The sequence below is a fragment of the Dryobates pubescens genome, chromosome 1 (genome assembly GCF_014839835.1).
Source record: "Dryobates pubescens isolate bDryPub1 chromosome 1, bDryPub1.pri, whole genome shotgun sequence".
NCBI classification, from domain to species: domain Eukaryota; kingdom Metazoa; phylum Chordata; class Aves; order Piciformes; family Picidae; genus Dryobates; species Dryobates pubescens.
The window spans coordinates 61,400,551-61,418,795 of record NC_071612.1 but is presented as its reverse complement, the minus strand read 5'-3'; the positions used below and the strand labels follow the sequence as shown (position 1 = coordinate 61,418,795).

The window sequence follows — 18,245 nt, the reverse complement described above, 5'->3', positions numbered from 1 at the left end:
TAAGTCCACAATCAATCATATTTGATAAATACTGTTCCAAAGTGGTTTCCCTCTCTCAACAGCATCTTTGCCCATGGAAAGAAAAATACCTTTAGAAAAACATATTTGTAATAGAAACAAACTTGTAATGTATGTCTTCAGTGAATTTAACCTCACACATCTTTTAGCAATAAACATACCCCTTCATTGTTTATCCTCATCTGAGCAAATACCTTTTAAAACTGCTTAATATACAGGAGACAACTTAAAAAACACTCTCCAGACTTCTCTCCTTCCCATTTGTTCAGTTTTCCACTGAAATTTAAAATGAAAATAGGTACAGCAGTTGACTGAACCACTGACCCAGAAACCACAGTGACTGCTGCTGGGAGGTTGATGTAAGGATCAGAAAGCATCAAGTCAAGTCAGAAGAGAATCAAAACACACCACACAGCGATAAAGCCCCTGGTGTGCAACTTTCTCTATGGAGGAATTAAAGACAAATCCTTATATGAACTGATACTCTCTGATCCTGCTCCTATCACCTGATAATACAAGTTATTATTTTTTAAATTCTCAGAAATTACAGCTTTTTTCCCCCCATTAATCAACAGAAATGGATCAATGTAGCACAGAACGTAAAAGGCCTATAAGATTCAAAAAAACAGGAAACAAAGCAGTTCCCACTTCATACTGCAGTTGAAAAGCAACAAAGGTGCTGAGTTTATGACAGTAAATGCTTGAGATACATAAAATTCAATTAGAAAAAAACCCCACACTTAAGCAGCTAAACATCCTCCTCTGAGCATCACAGATGTTCTGTGTCTGCAAGACTGCAGCATCTTTGCTATAAAGAATAGTTACTTACCTTAAAACTAGTACAAAGTCAAAGCAACAAAGCCATATGATGGTAATTTAGAACTAAGGACAAATACTGTGTTCTAGATGAGAGTGAGGAACAATTCATTTCACAATGAGGTGAAACATTTCAGAACTGGAAGTCCTGCTGCCCAAACACATGCTGCCACATTTTCAGGAGACGCGGACCCAGTCCTTCAGAACTAACATTTACATGCCAAAGACTACAAATGTTATTTTCTTTTAATTTCTTCTTTTGCCTTTTTGTTTGTTGTTGTTGTTGGTCAGAATGAAATGCAATACCAAAGAAAAACTGCCTTGCTTCCCCACAGAACGGAACAGATATTCTTATTTTTCTACACATACGAGGAACACAGCAATAGACTGGAAAACATCAAGACAAACACCAAGCAGAAGCATTGCCCCTTGAACACAACACAAAAACCTTCACCTAATATTCTCTTCCTCACGATGTGCAACACAAAGATTTCTACACTCCACTAAAGAGTGCTAATTTCACCTCCATTGCTCTGCCTGAATGAGCAACAGAACTAAATATAGTACTGATAGATAAAGGCTTAATAGACACTACCTTGAAGTGTAGGAAGGTGCGCCTACGATGTTCATACCACTCAGCATACGATGAAAGGCTTCTAAAAAATGTCAAAAGAGCTCCATGTTCCTCAGTTCTGCAAAACACAGAAACCAAACAGTACTAGTCAGTACCACTTCTAGAGCCTAAAATCTGCACTTTTTCCTTCAAGAATTTGTGATTCATACTGTTAGAATTTGAAGCGAGAACTCAACTCCCCCAATACAATTATCACAACAGAAAAAAACCCAAAAAACCTGCAATGTACCCCATGAAAAGAAAAATTGAAGAATACATTTATCAAGCAGTGGTTTCAACTGCTCAGGAAGGTAAGCAGCAACAAATTTAGTCTTAAATGTATAATGTGGTAACGGGACGAAGTAGTTGACTAAAAATCTCAATGACTTACGTGTGTTCAGCTAATACTCTGGCTCTCTAAATAAATTCCAAGATGTTGCACACTACAACTTTTACCTACAAAACCAGTGGTAGCATTTAACAAATTGCATCACTAAGCCTTGAATATTACAGGATCACAGGATGTTAGGGGTCGGAAGGGACCCCAGGACATCAATTTCAACCTCCCCACCAGAGCAGGACCACATAACCATATAATCTAGCACAGGTCACACAGGAACACATCCAGACAGGTCTTGAAAGTCTTCAGAGAAGGAGACTTCAAAACCTCTCTGGGGAACCTGTTCAAGTGCTGTGTGACCCTTATAGTAAAGTTCCTACTCATGCTGATGGGGAGCTTCCTGTGCTGTAGTTTATATGCATTGCCTATCACAGGGTGCAATTGAGAAGAGGCTGTCCCCTCCTTTTTGACACTCAGCCCTCAGATATTTATAATGATTTATTAAATCCCCTCTTAGTCATCTCTTCTCCAGACTAAACAGCCCCAGGTCTCTCACCCTCTCCTCATAAAGTAGTGCTCCAGTCCCTTAACCTTCCTTGCAGCCCTTCATTGGACTCTCTCAAGTAGATCCCTGTCCCTCCTGAACTGGGGAGCCCAAAACTGGATGCAATATTCCAGGCGATGTCTCACCAGGGCAGATTAGAGGGGGTGGAGAACTTCCCTTGATCTGCTGGACACACTCTTCTTAATGCACGCCAGGATACCCTTGGCCTTCTTTGCCACCAGGGCACACTGCCATCCCATGGGTAACTTGTTATCTACCAGGACTCCCAGGCCCTTCTCCACAGGGCTGCTCTCCTGCATCTTTACCTGACATGTTGCCTGCCTCTGCCCACGCAACAACCCTGAAATTTCAGAAAACAAAGCCTGTTCACCAGAGCATACATGGCATCTAAATCAAAACATCCAATCTGTAATTAGATCTTGATTTATCTGCTCTCTGGGAGGTGGTGATGCTCTCAATAATTAGAGTAGGGCAGAAAAGGGAAGAGATGCTGATGAATATGCAACTGAGGACTGCAGAGATCTTAAGTGCCAGGCCCACTATAAACAGAAATTCATAATCCTGGATGGAGCTAAGCTAATTGCTGCAGAACACCTCTCAGTATTTCTGCAGTTTGGGGCTTCCTCATGATTTAGCAGTTAAGCTGTACTCAGGTACATGATGGCTTCATTCATACAAATGATCCTACACCTGCACTAGTAGATTGCCTTGGAACCTGATGTCCTGCAAGAAGCAGTGCAGAGAGAGCTCAGCTGGCTTTGTACTTTGCTAGTATGGATTTGGTGAAAATAAAGAAAAGTTTCTAAATACATAGAATAAACCATAGAATACATAGAATAAACCAGGTTGGAAGAGACCTTCAAGATCATCACGTCCAACCCACCAACCAATCCAACACCACCCAAACAACTAACCCATGGCACCAAGCACCCCATCAAGTCTTCTCCTGAAAACCTCCAGTGATGGCGACTCCACCACCTCCTCAGGCAGCCCATTCCAATGGGCAATCACTCTTTCTGTATAGAACTTTTTCCTAACATCCAACCTGAACCTCCCCTGGCGCAGCCTGAGACTGTGTCCTCTTGTTCTGGTACTGGCCGCCTGGGAGAAGAGACCAACATCCGTCTGTCTACAACCCCCCTTCAGGTAGTTGTAGAGAGTAATAAGGTCACCCCTCAGTCTCCTCTTCTCCAGGCTAAGCAACCCCAGCTCCCTCAGCCTCTCCTCGTAGGGCTTATGTTCCAAACCCCTCACCAACTTTGTTGCTCTTCTCTGGGCTCGTTCCAGCAAGTCAACCTCCTTCCTAAACTGAGGGGCCCAGAACTGGACACAGTACTCAAGGTGTGGCCTAACCAGTGCAGTGTACAGGGGCACAATGACTTCCCTGCTTCTGCTGGCCACACTGTTCCTGATGCAGGCCAGGATGCCATTGGCCCTCTTAGCTGCCTGGGTGCACTGCAGGCTCACGTTCAGCCTACCATCAACCAGCACCCCCAGGTCCCTCTCAGCCTGACTGCTCTCCAGCCACTCTGACCCCAGCCTGTAGCTCTGCATGGGGTTGCTGTGGCCCATGTGCAGAACCCGGCACTTGGATGTGTTAAATCTCATGCCGTTGGATTCTGCCCATCTGTCCAGCCAAAAGTTTTGGCTTCACCAGTTTCAGAGGAATTGAACAGCACTCAGTGAAAATATTCATGTACAATGCTTCCATGCTTAGTGCATTGAGATTTTTTTACATTTCTACTGTCAGTAGTTAACAAAGGCAAGAATACACAAGTGCCAACTACACCTAAAAGATAGTAATTCCAGGACTTGAGTGATAAAGTCAACTCTAAACCAGACAAACAGATTTTACACTTCGAACATAAGGAAGTTTATTTCCTACATGTTTCACACATACAAAAGTTAAATCATTTAAGCTTCAGTGCAATTCCTGATGTAAGGATCACAAAAGAGGAAAAAAAAGGAGATAGTAAGGTGACAGAAACTGCCAAGCAGCCAACTATCCATCCAGTGTTGTCAGGGGGAGGGAGAAAAAAAAACAAACTTGTAAAGGGTGTGCAGTTTTTAGTAAAGAAATGTGGCTAGAACACAAAGAAGGCAAAATTCCACAAAAGCTAATATCAGAATAGCTGAAACAATACGCTACTTTAATTACAAGGATGGACAGCTTCATGTCATTGTTGATATGAAGCCACAGTCAAATGAAACAGACAAGAGAATAGTCAAACATATCTGGCAAGCCCAGCCTTGAAAATGCAAAGCTGAGATTCAATTATTAAAACAGGATTTTGGAAGCTTACAAAACTGACTGAGGAAGGTAACTGACTCGATTCTGGGAATGCTTCAGAAAGCTATAGGAGATCTAAGTTCTGTATATAATTTTGACTTTTAAGATCCTTTCTGTTTGAGATCAGCTATACTTTCTGGATTTTCAGAACAGCTGAGAAGAGACACTTGAAGCCACGAACAGAATGGCTGCAACGGTGTACCAGAAAGTCACTTCAGTTATTCAAGGGAGAACTGTGCCTCAGATCCAGCTCTATTTAATATAGAGGAATGGCAAACTTTAATGTATATAAACAATATATTTTGTGCAGTTTGTGTTTGAGTTCATTCAGATACTGAAAATGTAAAAGAAAAGCCAACCAAGTCTTATCCTAGCCTGGAAAGAACAGCATCATTAAGAGGAAGTTACCGCCAGTAGTCACAGCTGCCAACAAAATCAGGCCAAGATGAAAAAAAGCGTTGGCAGCACACACAAAACTGAGTCCCTGGAAGTACGTAGACACACAGAGGTTTATAACAGCTGAGTAGCTCTGTGTTCCAGACAACTTTTTTAACCATAACTCATAAAAGTACACATAAAAATCTACATATCCTATAGTAAAAATCAAGACTTGGTAATGCCTGCCCACTTCTCACTGTCCAGTGAGTATAATTCTACACAGAGCACAATACGCTCTGTAAATCTGTGTACGCAGAAGCGGGCAACACAAAACTTTGTTACAAAACTACATGCCTAAAATTCTCTTTTTAAAAACTTGGCCATTTTGATGTTTATCTACTTTTATGCAATTCAAAAGACGACCACGAACTTTGTAACCTTGTCTTAGCATTTTATCTTGAGTTTGTTTGTTTCCTTTTTCCTCTCAGATTCAACATTCAGAGATAAAGCAGATGAAAAGTTTTAAGGCTAGATCACCAAGCAGGAAGAGAGAGTCTTGGTTCACAAGTTCAAAGAATCATTTTCAAATGTAAAAGTTAGTCTGTGAAATATACCTGAATGTACACTTCTGTCATGTACAGATATAGCACTGGCAAAATGTAAGCTACAAAAGCCAGATTTAATATTTAGAGAGGGGATAAATCTGTATTGGCCTGAACAAACATATATGATATACAGCCTGTTTTGTGCTGGCAACAGAGAAAGATTGCATAAGAGCACCATTTTAGTTAACTGTCTCATAGCACTTCAAATACCCATAAACAAAATTCCTAATTAGAATAGAATAAACCAGGTGGGAAGAGACCTTCAAGATCATCGTGTCCAAACTATCATCCAACACCACCTAATCAACTAAACCGTGCAACCTAGCACCCTATCAAGTCTCCTCCTGAACACCTCCAATGATGGTGACTCCACCACCTCCCTGGGCAGCACATTCCAATGGGCAATCACTCCCTCTGTGTAGAACTTCCTCCTAACCTCCAGCCTAAACCTCCCCTGGTGCAGCTTGAGACTGTGTCCTCTTGTTCTGGTGCTGGTTGCCTGGGAGAAGAGACCAGCCCCCGCCTGTCTACAACCTCCCTTCAGGTAGTTGCAGAGAGCAATAAGGTCTCCCCTGAGTCTCCTCTTCTCCAGGCTAAGCAAGCCCAGTTCTCTCAGTCTGTCCTCATAGGGCTTGTGTTCCAAACCCCTCGCCAACTTTGTTGCCCTTCTCTGGACACATTCCAGCAAGTCAACAACCTTCCTAGCCTAAGTTAAGCTAATTCCTAATACTGAAATCAACTGCAACAAACATTAAAATACCAATACACATTGTGTGGCAATGTGGCTATGAAATGAGGTACCATGAAAGGGCATGTTAAAATTTAAGCCTTTTATAATTTTTTTTAAAGAAGTCAGCATTAACAAAATGCTAAGTAGGAACAGAAAACACCCATCCATCTCCAAACCCAAAATCTATGTAACACAAGTCATCCAAAAACAGCAAAGAGCGTATCCATGCAGAGAGTAATGATGTATCAGGTTAAAATCACGTGCCCTTCATCTAAACACCATTTCACTTTCACAAAACATCAACAAAACACTAAAGTATATAGGGAAGTGTTGTCAAAATATTTAAGGCTCCATTAACAAGGTCTTTTAGTTATTTTAAGAGGGGAAATCTCTTTTACCTCACTGCAATAAGCCAGACTACTTGCATTAGCATATAAACCCAAGCAATGACACAGCTGTGGGAAGAACTCAGTCCGTGCAGTGTTCATGGAGATAATCAAAATCTGCCTGGATGCATTCTGTGTGATCTGCTCTAGGTGATCCTGCTCTGGCAGGGGGGGCTGCTCTCCATCTTTCAAGGCCCCTTCCACCCCTTCACATTCTGTGATTCAATATAACATAGATATTTCACAGGTTATTCACTCTGACTCGTAAATTCTAATGAATTAGTAAAAAGTAGGAGCAGTTTTCAAACTGCCTACATACTCCTCCAATTTGATTAAGTAATCTATGCAATAGTTAACTAACCCAACAAGTAATGGGAAACCAAAGAAAGAAAAAATGACTGGCTACAAGATTTTTCATTGATAGCCTGATCCTCAACATTAACAGCGTACAACATTAAGTGGTAACTGGTGGAAAGTGGACTCAAGGAAAAGCCCCAAACTGAAGACTGAATATTATCAATCCATTTGCTTAAATATCTTATTGCCACAACCCATTTAAGGAAGGGGACACAGCTTTTAAAAATAGATATTATACCATGCAGCACTACCTGGTTGATAATAAACCACTGATTATTGCTTCTTTTAGAAAATATGTGGCATTTTCCTGTTTTTTTTCCAAAGCAGGATGGGCTTGGGAATTAGAACTGAATGCCAAGTTCTTAACTCTGGTGCTCTTAAAGACCCTTTTGTGTCATGTATTATGAAAAATGAAGGAAAAAAAAAAAAAAAAGTTGAGCAGGAAGAAAAAAAGTCCAGGCCAACAGAGAAAACAGTACAGACTTAGACAATTTATTTGGCAAGACTAGGCCAAGGAGGCAAGAGAAGGAAACTAAAACCGGTGGAGAAAGCTGAAAGGAACAAACAATACAAAGGGAAACCAGGTTTAGCTGGTCAAAAATGGAGGGAAAGGGAGGGAGAGAGAGAAATCAGATTCAAAGAACAGCTGGAAGACTAAAGAATGAAGGGCTAGTTGGGAAAAGGCTGAAATTGGACATGAAGGGGACTGAGGAACAAAGCCATAAGGGGAAATCACATGAACAGATTAAATCAGTCTAACAGTTATTGCTGCCAAAACAGACATTGTCAATATCTATCCCACTCTGGATACATTTATTTCTTCACACCAGCAACAAATACTGTGCCATTGCAGAACAATTCAAATAGGGAAAAAAAAAAATTACAACAGAAGGGGCTGGGGGATGAGGGGAGGCAAGGTTGGCTTCCCACTCCCATCTCCAGTTACCTTTTCCAACAAGTAACTATGCTGATCTCATTTGCCGTGTGGTTTCAAAAGTGTGTAGACTGACGCAAGGACAACAGATAGAACATGGAAACACAGGCTAAGAAGAAAGAACTGCTTGCTTTATTGACAGCAAAGCCTTAATTCATCTTGTATCATTCATGAAAACTTGTATTTACTCATGGATACTGGTATAATGTGGAAAAGAAGCAGGGCCATGAAGGGACTGGGACAAGACAGCAGTGCTCAAGCCAGGATGAAATAAAGTCTGCCACTACTTCACCACATTCCTTTCTAGTATGACTATTAAGTTCCAAGACACTTCTGCTGTCAAAAAACACTTATGAGAAAAACAGGATCATTTCCTCTTCTAAAACCTGCTTCTTGAGAGCAGTCAATTACTATTCTTAGTTACACCACTAGCTTCAGGAGATTTATGTGGAAATTCCATGGCCTCTAAATGAAAAAATTCAGTTTTCACTACAGATTAATTAAGCCTAGCATAACTCAATAGACCTTTATTTTCACTCAGCCATTTGCCTTCTCTCTTCCTCCCCAAGTCTAAAAAAAAATAATATTAACCAAAAGAAATTAAAGAATAGAATTAATTTTAACTCAGTAATTTAGATGTAACAGATTTGTTCTCAGAATAGTTTATGCTTAGGATATAGAAATAGTCATATGCTTAGGTTTCTACGTACATTTTCTTAAGCCATTCCACAAATGCACAACTCCAAGCTTTTAAACTATATTCCATTGTTTTTAAAAGTATCATTGAAAGAAATCTTGATGCAAAGAAGAGAAATGAAATGGTGAGCAGGAAACTGGAAAGAGGTAAGAACTGGAAAGGGATCCTGGATGTACACTTCAACTATTACTTACCCACGCTGCACATCTGCAACTCATACATCTGAGTAACAGCTAACATACTGATTATAGACATTAAAATGCAGTAAGTGACATTACCTTGTTATATCTTTCTCTGAACCAATCTCAAAGAGGTAAAACTCTTTCTCTTCAACAGGCATTTGCAATGGTCCTTTCAGGCCCTAAACGCATTTTGTCTTCTCTCCAGAAGGAAACAGACAAGCAATGGGAATTGTTTAGGTTGCCAAAGAAAGTGACTGCCTGCAACCTACCTAAAAAAAACAGCGTTAAATTTAAGGTAAGTTATGCCATGCAACATCCTTTTAACAAGAAACCTTACCTTGACACAAACTCGCTCACATTCAAATCTTCTCCAGATTCCATTACAATGCAAAGATCAGTAATAACAGAGGACACTTTCTCTTCATCCTAGATTGGAGAAATAACATCGTATTTTAGAAATTCCTCTAACAAGGAGGAAAAGAAAGTATCTATTTGTACAAAAAATAGACAACAATACACACAAATGCTACTAAGCACTAGAATGTTTGAAATAGCTGTTTTGAAACAGCGTGGACATTCTTTTCAAGAGCACCAGTATTAGAATAGAATAGAATTAACCAGGTTGGAAGAGACCTTCGAGATCATCATGTCCAACCTGTCATCCGACACCACCTAATCAACTAAACCATACAACCAAGCATCCTGTCAAGCCTCGCCCTGAACACCCCCAGCGACGGCGACCCCACCACCTCCTCAGGCAGCCCATTCCAGTGGGCAATCACTCTCTCTGTGTAAAACTTCCTCCTAACCTCCAGCCTAAACCTCCCCTGACGCAGCCTGAGACTGTGTCCTCTTGTTCTGGTACTGGTAGCCTGGGAGAAGAGACCAACCTCTGCCTCACTACAACCTCCCTTCAGGTAGTTGTAGAGAGCAATAAGGTCACCCCTGAGTCTCCTCTTCTCCAGGCTAAGCAAACCCAGCTCCCTCAATCTCTCCTCATAGGGCTTGTGCTCCAAGCCCCTCACCAACCTTGTTGCCCTTTTCTGGACACACTCCAGCAAGTCAACCTCCTTCCTAAACTGAGGGGCCCAGAACTGGACACAGGACTCGAGGTGCGGCCTAACCAGTGCAGTGTACAGGGGCAGAATGACCTCCCTGCTCCTGCTGGCCACACTGTTCCTGATGCAGGCCAGGATGCCACTGGCCCTCCTGGCTGCCTGGGTGCACTGCAGGCTCATGTTCAGTCTACCATCAACCAGCACCCCCAGGTCTCTCTCAGCCTGACTGCTCTCCAGCCACTCTGACCCCAGCCTGTAGCACTGCCTGGGGTTGCTGTGGCCAATGTGCAGAACCTGGCACTTGGATGTGTTCAATCTCATGCCGTTGGACTCTGCCCATCTGTCCAGCCTGTCGAGGTCCCTCTGCAGAGCCTCTCTACCCTCCAGCAGATCAACTCCTGCATACAACAAGGCTTTTGGAATAACACAGAACTTGTCAGCATAGCAATGCATATGTATAAAGGAAAACTTATCACTAAGAGGTTCATCATGTCACTTCCACTTCATGAAGGTTAGTCTCATTTTCTAGAACAACCCCCAGCTGCCACATACACCAGGAAACTCAAATCTAAGGTTTCATCTGAAAACCATAATAATGCTCCTCTAAGTTTAAAAAATATATTCCTGGTTGGTTTATTTTTTATTTTAAAGCCTTCAGTTGTGCCTCAAATTCTTGACCTTTATTACAATTATATTTGTTACTCAGGGATATGTGCATAAATATGCATCAAGGCTGAGGCAGCTGGGGTTGTTTAGCCTGGAGAAGAGGAGGCTCAGGGGAGACCTTATTGTTGTCTACAACTACCTGAAGAGCGGTTGTAGCCAGGAGGGAGTTGGTCTCTTCTCCCAGGCAACCAGCACTAGAACAAGAGGACACAGTCTCAAGCTGCACCAGGGGAAGTTTAGGCTGGAGGTGAGGAGAAAGTTCTTCCCTGAGAGTTGTTAGCTGTTGGAATGTGCTGCCCGGGAAGGTGGTGGAGTCACCATCCCTGGAGGTGTTCAAGAGGGGCACTTGGTACCACGGTTTAGTAGTCATGGGGTGTTGTGTGACAGGTTGGACTTGATGGTCTTTGAGGTCTCTTCCAACCTTATTATTGATTCTATGATTCTATAAATATATTATTCATCACTATTCAATAAAGATTAAACTTTTTTCAAATTAAAAAAGTCCAATTGCCTACTAAAAAAGAAAGTTCATAAATTAGAAAAGACACAAAATAACTTCACTCTTTATTTCTATCCATTCTTGAACACACCAGAGCAACAGGCTAGATAACAGTGAACAAAAAAAGCTTAAAATGCTGGCTTGAAGACTTGCTTCCCTTCATACTGGAGACCTGATACTTCATTTTTTTTATACCCAGTCACTACCAGCAAATGGGAATTGCCACAGAGAAGAGACTAGAGACGATCTCAAATCAAATGCTAATGTGCATCACAGCAATCCCTAGTGCTGCCCTCACTAAAAACTGAAAAAGCACACCAAGATACATTACAGAACTTAATGGACCGAGTCAGCAACATCAGGAAAACATGTTTTAAGTTTAGAGTAAAAGGTTCAACATGTATTTGGAGCTGTAGAAAAGCTGCTTGTAGTCCCAAGCTTATATGCTACCTTCTAAAGAAAGTGGGTTACTAAAATGTGCCAAGACACCATCATAGGGTTAAATAAAGATTTTAAAGGAAAGTTCTTGAGCAGAAAGCAACTCTCATTTGAGAGTAACTGCTCTCTCAAAAGGTTTAGACTTGTTTTGGCAGATCATTGAACTGATTCTACCTGTCTTCTCCTAATGCCTGAAGATAGCAAGAGAGGAAAATAAATCAGACAACAGTTTTGCATTACATATGCTTTCTTTATTCACTTTCTGAACTTTGTCAGCATTCACCTACGAACACTGGTGAACTGACAGGAGCTTGTTTGCTTGCACTCAGGGCTGGCAAAACAGCAGTCAGCTTGGGAATATCAACACAGTCTCAAGATGTGCCAGGGGAGGTTTAGGCTGGATGTTAGGAGGAAGTTCTTCATGGAAAGAGTGGACATTGGAATGGAGTGCCCAGGGAGGTGATGGAGTCACTGTCACTGGAGGTGTTTAGGAAGAGACTGGATAGGGCACTTGTTGCCATGGTGCAGTTGATTAGATAGTGTTGGATGATAGGTTGGACTCAATCTCAAAGGTCTCTTCGAACCTGGTTAATTCTATTCTAACTGTATGCTGGTCTGACACTGTGTTTTTGTAATAGTTTTTATTGGGGAGGGGGTTGTTGTTTTTTTTCCTGTGTGTGTTTTATTTATTTTGGAGTTTGTTAATTTGTTTTTGGTGGGGTTTTTGTTTCTTTGGTTGGTTTTTGTTTTGTGTTTTGTTTGTTTTGGTTTTTTTTACACTTGGTACTTCACAGACGACAAAATAGCGCTGAGTAGGAGAGGTTTCAGGCATTATGACGACAAGTGGCGCCACCTCGTGGTGTAAATAGATTGAAGCATCACCCATGCAGCTATCAACAAACTAATACCCTGCTACTCATCTGATCTCTGTTGACACTCTGCAGGAGCACACAGGAGGGACAAACATTAATCTAACCAAATCGCAGAACTAAGGCAGGTTATTTCCATGGTCAAAGCCAAATGCAGTTCTACACTAGCAAATGGGATCATTAGGACCACAAGTTTTAAGTCACACATGGACTTAGGTTGCAGAATAACCTGATACAGTTGAACTCCTGCAATTTCAAATTATGCAATCCACACGTGACTGTCTAAATATTCCTTTCAGGTCCAAATACATTCAACTTAAATACCTTTAAAGCTGAGATGAAAATCAAGTTGTCCAGAGAAGGGTATTTCCTGTTGTCAAAATTACAGAATAGATACTACACAAACTGGGGTACATTGCTCTAATTTGGAGGAGCAGTTGGTTTCCACTGCTATCATTCTGAATTCTATACTAAGACTAAATTCTTATGATAGAGTTTCTTTGCCAAAAGTCTAATCCTTCATGTAGCATCTGAGCAGTTCCCTGATGTAATGGTGGTCACAGTAGCCAAGCAAATAGAAATATGACCAAAGCAAAGACAAAAACACCCACAAAAAACAACGGTTTGAGTTTGTAGGATTTTAGCTTTTCCCCAGCTTTCTCAAAAGAGGTACAGTTCTGAATTTTCAAGTCTCCATAACATGGTATCTGACAAGAGAAAATGTGGTGGGGGCGATTGGAGACAGCTATGGGATGAAAGCCATGTGGGGTCAGGATGAAGTCCCAGCAGGTACTTGGCAGAGTCAGTGGAAATCCAGCACTGTTCAAGGCTTTACTTAATTGTTAGTCTGCAAGAACTCCCACAGAGAGCATGTTTTGGGAAGGAAGGGTGATGTGGACTTGGCAGTGCTAGGTTTACACTTGTACTTGATGACCTCAAAGGTCTTTTCCAACCTAAACGATTCTATGATAAGTCTTTTCTGACTATTGAACCTGACCTTCCGAACTATTTTGCTTGGATGCACATGGAATTTAAAAGTTGGATCCAAGTGTTACAGAGTGAAAACAACCCACTGAGACTTAGATTAAGGAGACTGAGGCAACCAAAATACCAGTTGAAGGTCTCAGCTGGAAAAGGAAGTACTGAGACATGCCCATGTCACCCATTTCAAGTTTTCTTTGGTTGTTTTCTTTTAAAACATACATTGATCCTTACCTGCATTTCAAGAAGCTGGAATTCCAGTTGAAAAGACAGGGAGTAGCAAGTTCCTGATAATCTGTGCTTTTGCACTGTTCTGTTTCTAGCTGTTATAAAACAAATACTTGATTATAATTCTGTCCAAAGAACCAACTAATACTATCCATCATACAGTTAAGTAACCCATTTGGATTAAGAAACCAAAACCAAACCAACCCACAATAAACTTAACACCAATCTCTCCCCTTCACACTATGCAAAACACTGTATTTACCCAGAAACTAGGTTGTCAATAAAGGAAATTCTATCATATCTTCAAATAATTGTCTTTCTGCCAACATTGAAAGTAAAATCACAGCATTCATTTGCAAATGCAATGAATCCCAGAATCATCAGGGTCGAAAGGGACATCAAGGATCATCGAGTTCCAATCCCCCTTCCAAGGGCAGGGCCACCTCACACTAGATCAGGTTGCTCACAGCCATATCCAGCCTGGCCTTAAAAACTTCCAGGGATGGGGTTTCTACCACCTCCCTGGGCAACCTGTTGCAGTGTCTCACCACCCTCATAGTGAAGAGCTTCTTCCTAATATCCAGTCTGAATTTACCCTCCTTACTGTGCTCAGTATAGCACCAATAAAATGAACAAAAATGCTCACTTCTTTCTACTGTTTTCTTGGAATGTCTTGTGAACTGAATACCAGTGAATTTCATCAAAAAGGAGAGGTCTGCTTCTAGACTTTCAAGCTGAGCTTTCAGGTCTGACGGAGATCCATATCCCTTAGATTCTCCCTGAAATTCACTTTGGAATGATTTTCTAGAATTGAGAAAAGAAGCAAGGGCAAAAGATTGAGACATAAGAACATGGCTTGACCCATCAGTACGGTGAGATCATTAAATAAAAGGCATTGGTAACATCATCTGATAATTTGCATATCAAGATGAGTTTTCAAGGAGTCAAATTTCAGCTGGATCACGTTACTAGGAAATGTCAGCTATTCTAACTTATATAAATACTTCATGTTCACTGCCAAGCAGACACAGGCATTATTATAAATCCTGAGATGCAAGTATCCAGTTCAAGAAACCTAAAACAAAAGTGAGCTGTGATGCCTTTACTCATCTAAATTATTTATTTCACCCATAGAGGGTACATTTAGAGGATACAGAATATCAGTTAAACAATGGAAATAAAAAGCCCTGACATGGCACTTCTTTAGTGTATAACTAGTCATACCTGTACACGTCTCCAAACCCCAGCTTTTGAGGTTTGGGTTTTTTTGTTGTTGTTGGTTGGTTGGGTTTGTTTAAATAAACATGCACTGAGCTGTTTCACTGTGCAGGAAAGAAAGCATGGCCTTTGCAGTAAGCACCATTGCAGGGCCCACACAGTGACATAGCTGGTGTCATGCTCTGACCACGGTGACTGCCCTTTAAAAAGCAAACAAAATGCTAAAAACTAACAAACTACCAATAGAAAGCAGTAAAAAGGGGATCAACTATTTATTATTGGTAATTTCTTGCCATAGAAAGCCCAGGCCCTAAACAATATCCGCACCAAAAATAACATAAGGAAAGTTCTAACGTAGAGACAAAAACCTATCCTAAACAATACTGACAAGGAAGTGGCACAAATCCAACATGTGAAAAAAAGCATACATTGCCATTAGTATCTCCTTCTCAGAATAAAAGGTGGATTCTTGCTGAATATCTTTATACTGTTCAGTCAGCAGTTTAATTTCTTCTTCCAGTGACTGGATTTCATCTTCATACACTTGACACGTGTTATCCATGTCTCAGAATCAATGTTGCTGGACAAAAGTAAAAGAAAAAAAATCCATTTTCAAAACACATTATTTTTATCCAGGAAATTAATTTCAGAAATGCAAATGTAACATTAGGCAAATATTCCTCCTACCTTTCTACACAAAATGGAACAGTTCTATTTTATGACTTTGTAAAACTTTAGAACTGGTATGTACAATTTTTAATATCCCAGGTAGCCTTGGAAATATAATGAATACCTCAAAGAACTCTGGAGTGTCAAACACTGTTTTCTGCAGAGTAAACTACTATCAACCTTCATCCTCAGCAACCAAATCAAACAAGTTCTGTCATCAACCACAAAACAGATGTAGGCTTGCAGTAAAATTCTGCTAAAACTGGAGTAGTTATAAATCTAAACAACTTCTCAAACCCTAAAAGGTTCACTCCAAAGCTGACAATTGAAGCAAGCACCAGAGGACAGCACAAGAGCAGCAAAGCAACTTGTTCCATGACTATGTAATGAACCTTCCTAAGAAGCACAATTCACTACACTAAAAGCATCTGGAACAGGAAAGATTCTACCTCCAGAGCATCCAGACAACTACTAGATATCAGCAAGAACAGGATAACAAATTTCTGACTTAATATAAAAGAAAGAAAGAAAGATTTTATTTTCTCCAAAACCAGTAACAATTTGTGGAAAAAAAATAGTTTTGCTGCATTAGTTACTCAAAGGCTTAATTGAGTCCAAATGTAATTATTAAACTAATGTTAAGACAACACCACTGCACAGCCTCCAAATGTACAAGTTAAATCAGGAATCTAATGCAGTCAAAGCCTGCCTTCCAAAATCTTTAACTAACCATGATCAGGATCACATCCAGCTAGTTTACATTTGCTGTGAGAAACCAGTAAGCTGCCCTGCAGATAGCAATCAATCTTAATAAGATGCAGCAATGAAAGCCAGCTGTGCCAAATCAACCTAATGATCCAGCTGATCAAAGCACAGCTGTTCCTAACACCACAGCAAAATCTGCCTTTCAGGTCAAGAGCAGTGAAGAGACACAAAGCAACAACCCTGTTTCACAAAATTCAAAATAAATAAACCTCCAGCTGAAGAGGAAAGAATGCAACTGACAAGACATTCAACCTGGACATGAGACATTCAAAGGTCTACATAGAACATTACGCAGCTCAATACGAATCCATTCATGCTTTCTAACAGTGCAAATGTTACTTGCAAGATCCACACTAATATGGCTTAGTAAAAAGGGATGATGGGGAAACTGGATAATGTTCTTTTGCTTATTCCATTAAGAAACAGCATCTAAAGAGCATATATTAAAAAACAACATTGCAAACATAGCTTGCATTCAAAGTTTATTTAAGGAACAATTTATATGTCATTAAAGAATTGCTGAGATTATGCCTAGTCCTGACTTACTCTCCAATTCATTCTGGAGTAATCTTATGTAAGGTGTGGTAAGAAACAAGATCAGTGGGAACAAGAAACCAAAGTTCTCCAACTTTTAATACACCCTATTAGATTTTACTTAAACTGGATACACTGAAGAAGGTTTAGGTCATAATAAAAACTGCATTGGAAAAAGAAAGTCATTACAACAACAGAACTTCACCCTAGGTTGTTAGCCTATTCCTCTTTTTACAGCTGTTGTGAAAGCAGTAACAGAACACATACACTGCTTACAGCTATGATAACTCAAGGCATACAAGTGTTCTGCAGTCTAGTAAAAAGCCAGTTACAACACCCAAGAGTATTATCTGCATTTAAAAAAAATACATGTGCCTAAGTTTAATTAAATGAAACATACATTTAACTACAAATAAACCATACTTCCCCTTCTGTCTAAATGTACACACATACACATTCGTGCATCGAGGGTAAATGTTGTAAGTTTCTACATACCGGCCCGTACGCACCCCTAGGTATTTGTTTTCACGCTGCTAAAGGAGTTGGAAGAGCGTTCAGGAGCTGACGAGAAAAGAGCTCCTGAGGTTCCGGGTTTCGCTGATTAACTTCCAGCCTTTACACCTGACACGGGAACGGACGCCTGGAACCACGCACCCGTCAGCCGGCCGATGCTGCCCCAGCCCGCCCCGAGGCATGGGCTGAGGCTCACAGGTGCCAGCGATTGCCCCGGCGGCACCCTACACGCCCAGACAAGCAGCCGGCAGCCCTCTCCGCCCGCGGAGCCCAAAGCGGGCAACCCAGCCCGCCCTCCCCTCCCGTCCGGTCGCAGAACCCAAGGCGAGCAGCCCGCAACCCAACCTACCCGTCCGTTTGCAGAGCCCAAGGCAAGCCGGCAGCGCAGCGCAGGGCAGGGCAGCGCAGGGCAGCCAGTCCCGTCCCGTCCCGTCCCGTCCCGTCTGTCCGCTGGAACAGAAGCTTCCGCGCGCCCCGCAGCTTCGAACCGCGCGCGCAAAGCCGCCCGGCGGGCGCTACCACAAGCGCGGGCCGAGCAGGGGCAGCCTGCCGCGTCGCCCTCCCCCCTGGAGAAAGCACAGAGCGCTTCCCAAGACCGTAACCCAAGAGTAATAGAAAAAGCCCTATTTTACTAGCTATTTTTTTAATGTGTTTTTGCTTATACCTTGCAGAACATCCCTTTACTTTCCTCCCTGGTTAGTTACGCCCAAGCCGGCAGCAGTCCCTGCACGCAGCTCCTGTGCTTGCAGCATATTTGTCCGGTTGGAAACAGGAACCTGAAATTGACAGAGCTCTCAGCCCCCAACGGCCCAGGCGGAGGAACCTTTTGTTCCCGACTGAGGGCTGGGAAGGGATGCGAGGCGGAACGTTAATGATGTTGCGCCACGAGACGCGCA

The 18,245-nt window shown here is 41.6% G+C and overlaps 1 protein-coding gene across 1 annotated transcript; it reads right to left on the bottom strand.

The window, feature by feature from the left end:
- Nucleotides 1–461: 461 nt before the first annotated feature.
- CENPP (centromere protein P) lies at nt 462–15,444 on the bottom strand. The gene is made up of 6 exons (XM_054176883.1): nt 15,297–15,444; nt 14,297–14,454; nt 13,657–13,745; nt 9,249–9,337; nt 1,430–1,526; nt 462–524 (listed from the first exon to the last, which is right to left on the bottom strand). Exons 1-6 carry the CDS (start codon nt 15,428–15,430, stop codon nt 462–464), a joined length of 630 nt encoding a protein of 209 aa, XP_054032858.1. The 5' UTR covers nt 15,431–15,444.
- Between the last annotated feature and the right edge of the window lie 2,801 nt (nt 15,445–18,245).

Excerpts from the sequence above, each read along its gene's own strand:
- CENPP (XM_054176883.1), bottom strand. The coding sequence starts at position 15,430 with ATGGATAACACGTGTCAAGTGTATGAAGATGAAATCCAGTCACTGGAA. Across the intron at positions 1,527-9,248 it reads GTGAGCGAGTTTGTGTCAAG|AACTGAGGAACATGGAGCTC; the intron begins GTAAGGTTTCTT and ends TGTGTTTTGCAG. Across the intron at positions 525-1,429 it reads GCACCTTCCTACACTTCAAG|GTGATAGGAGCAGGATCAGA; the intron begins GTAGTGTCTATT and ends TTGTATTATCAG.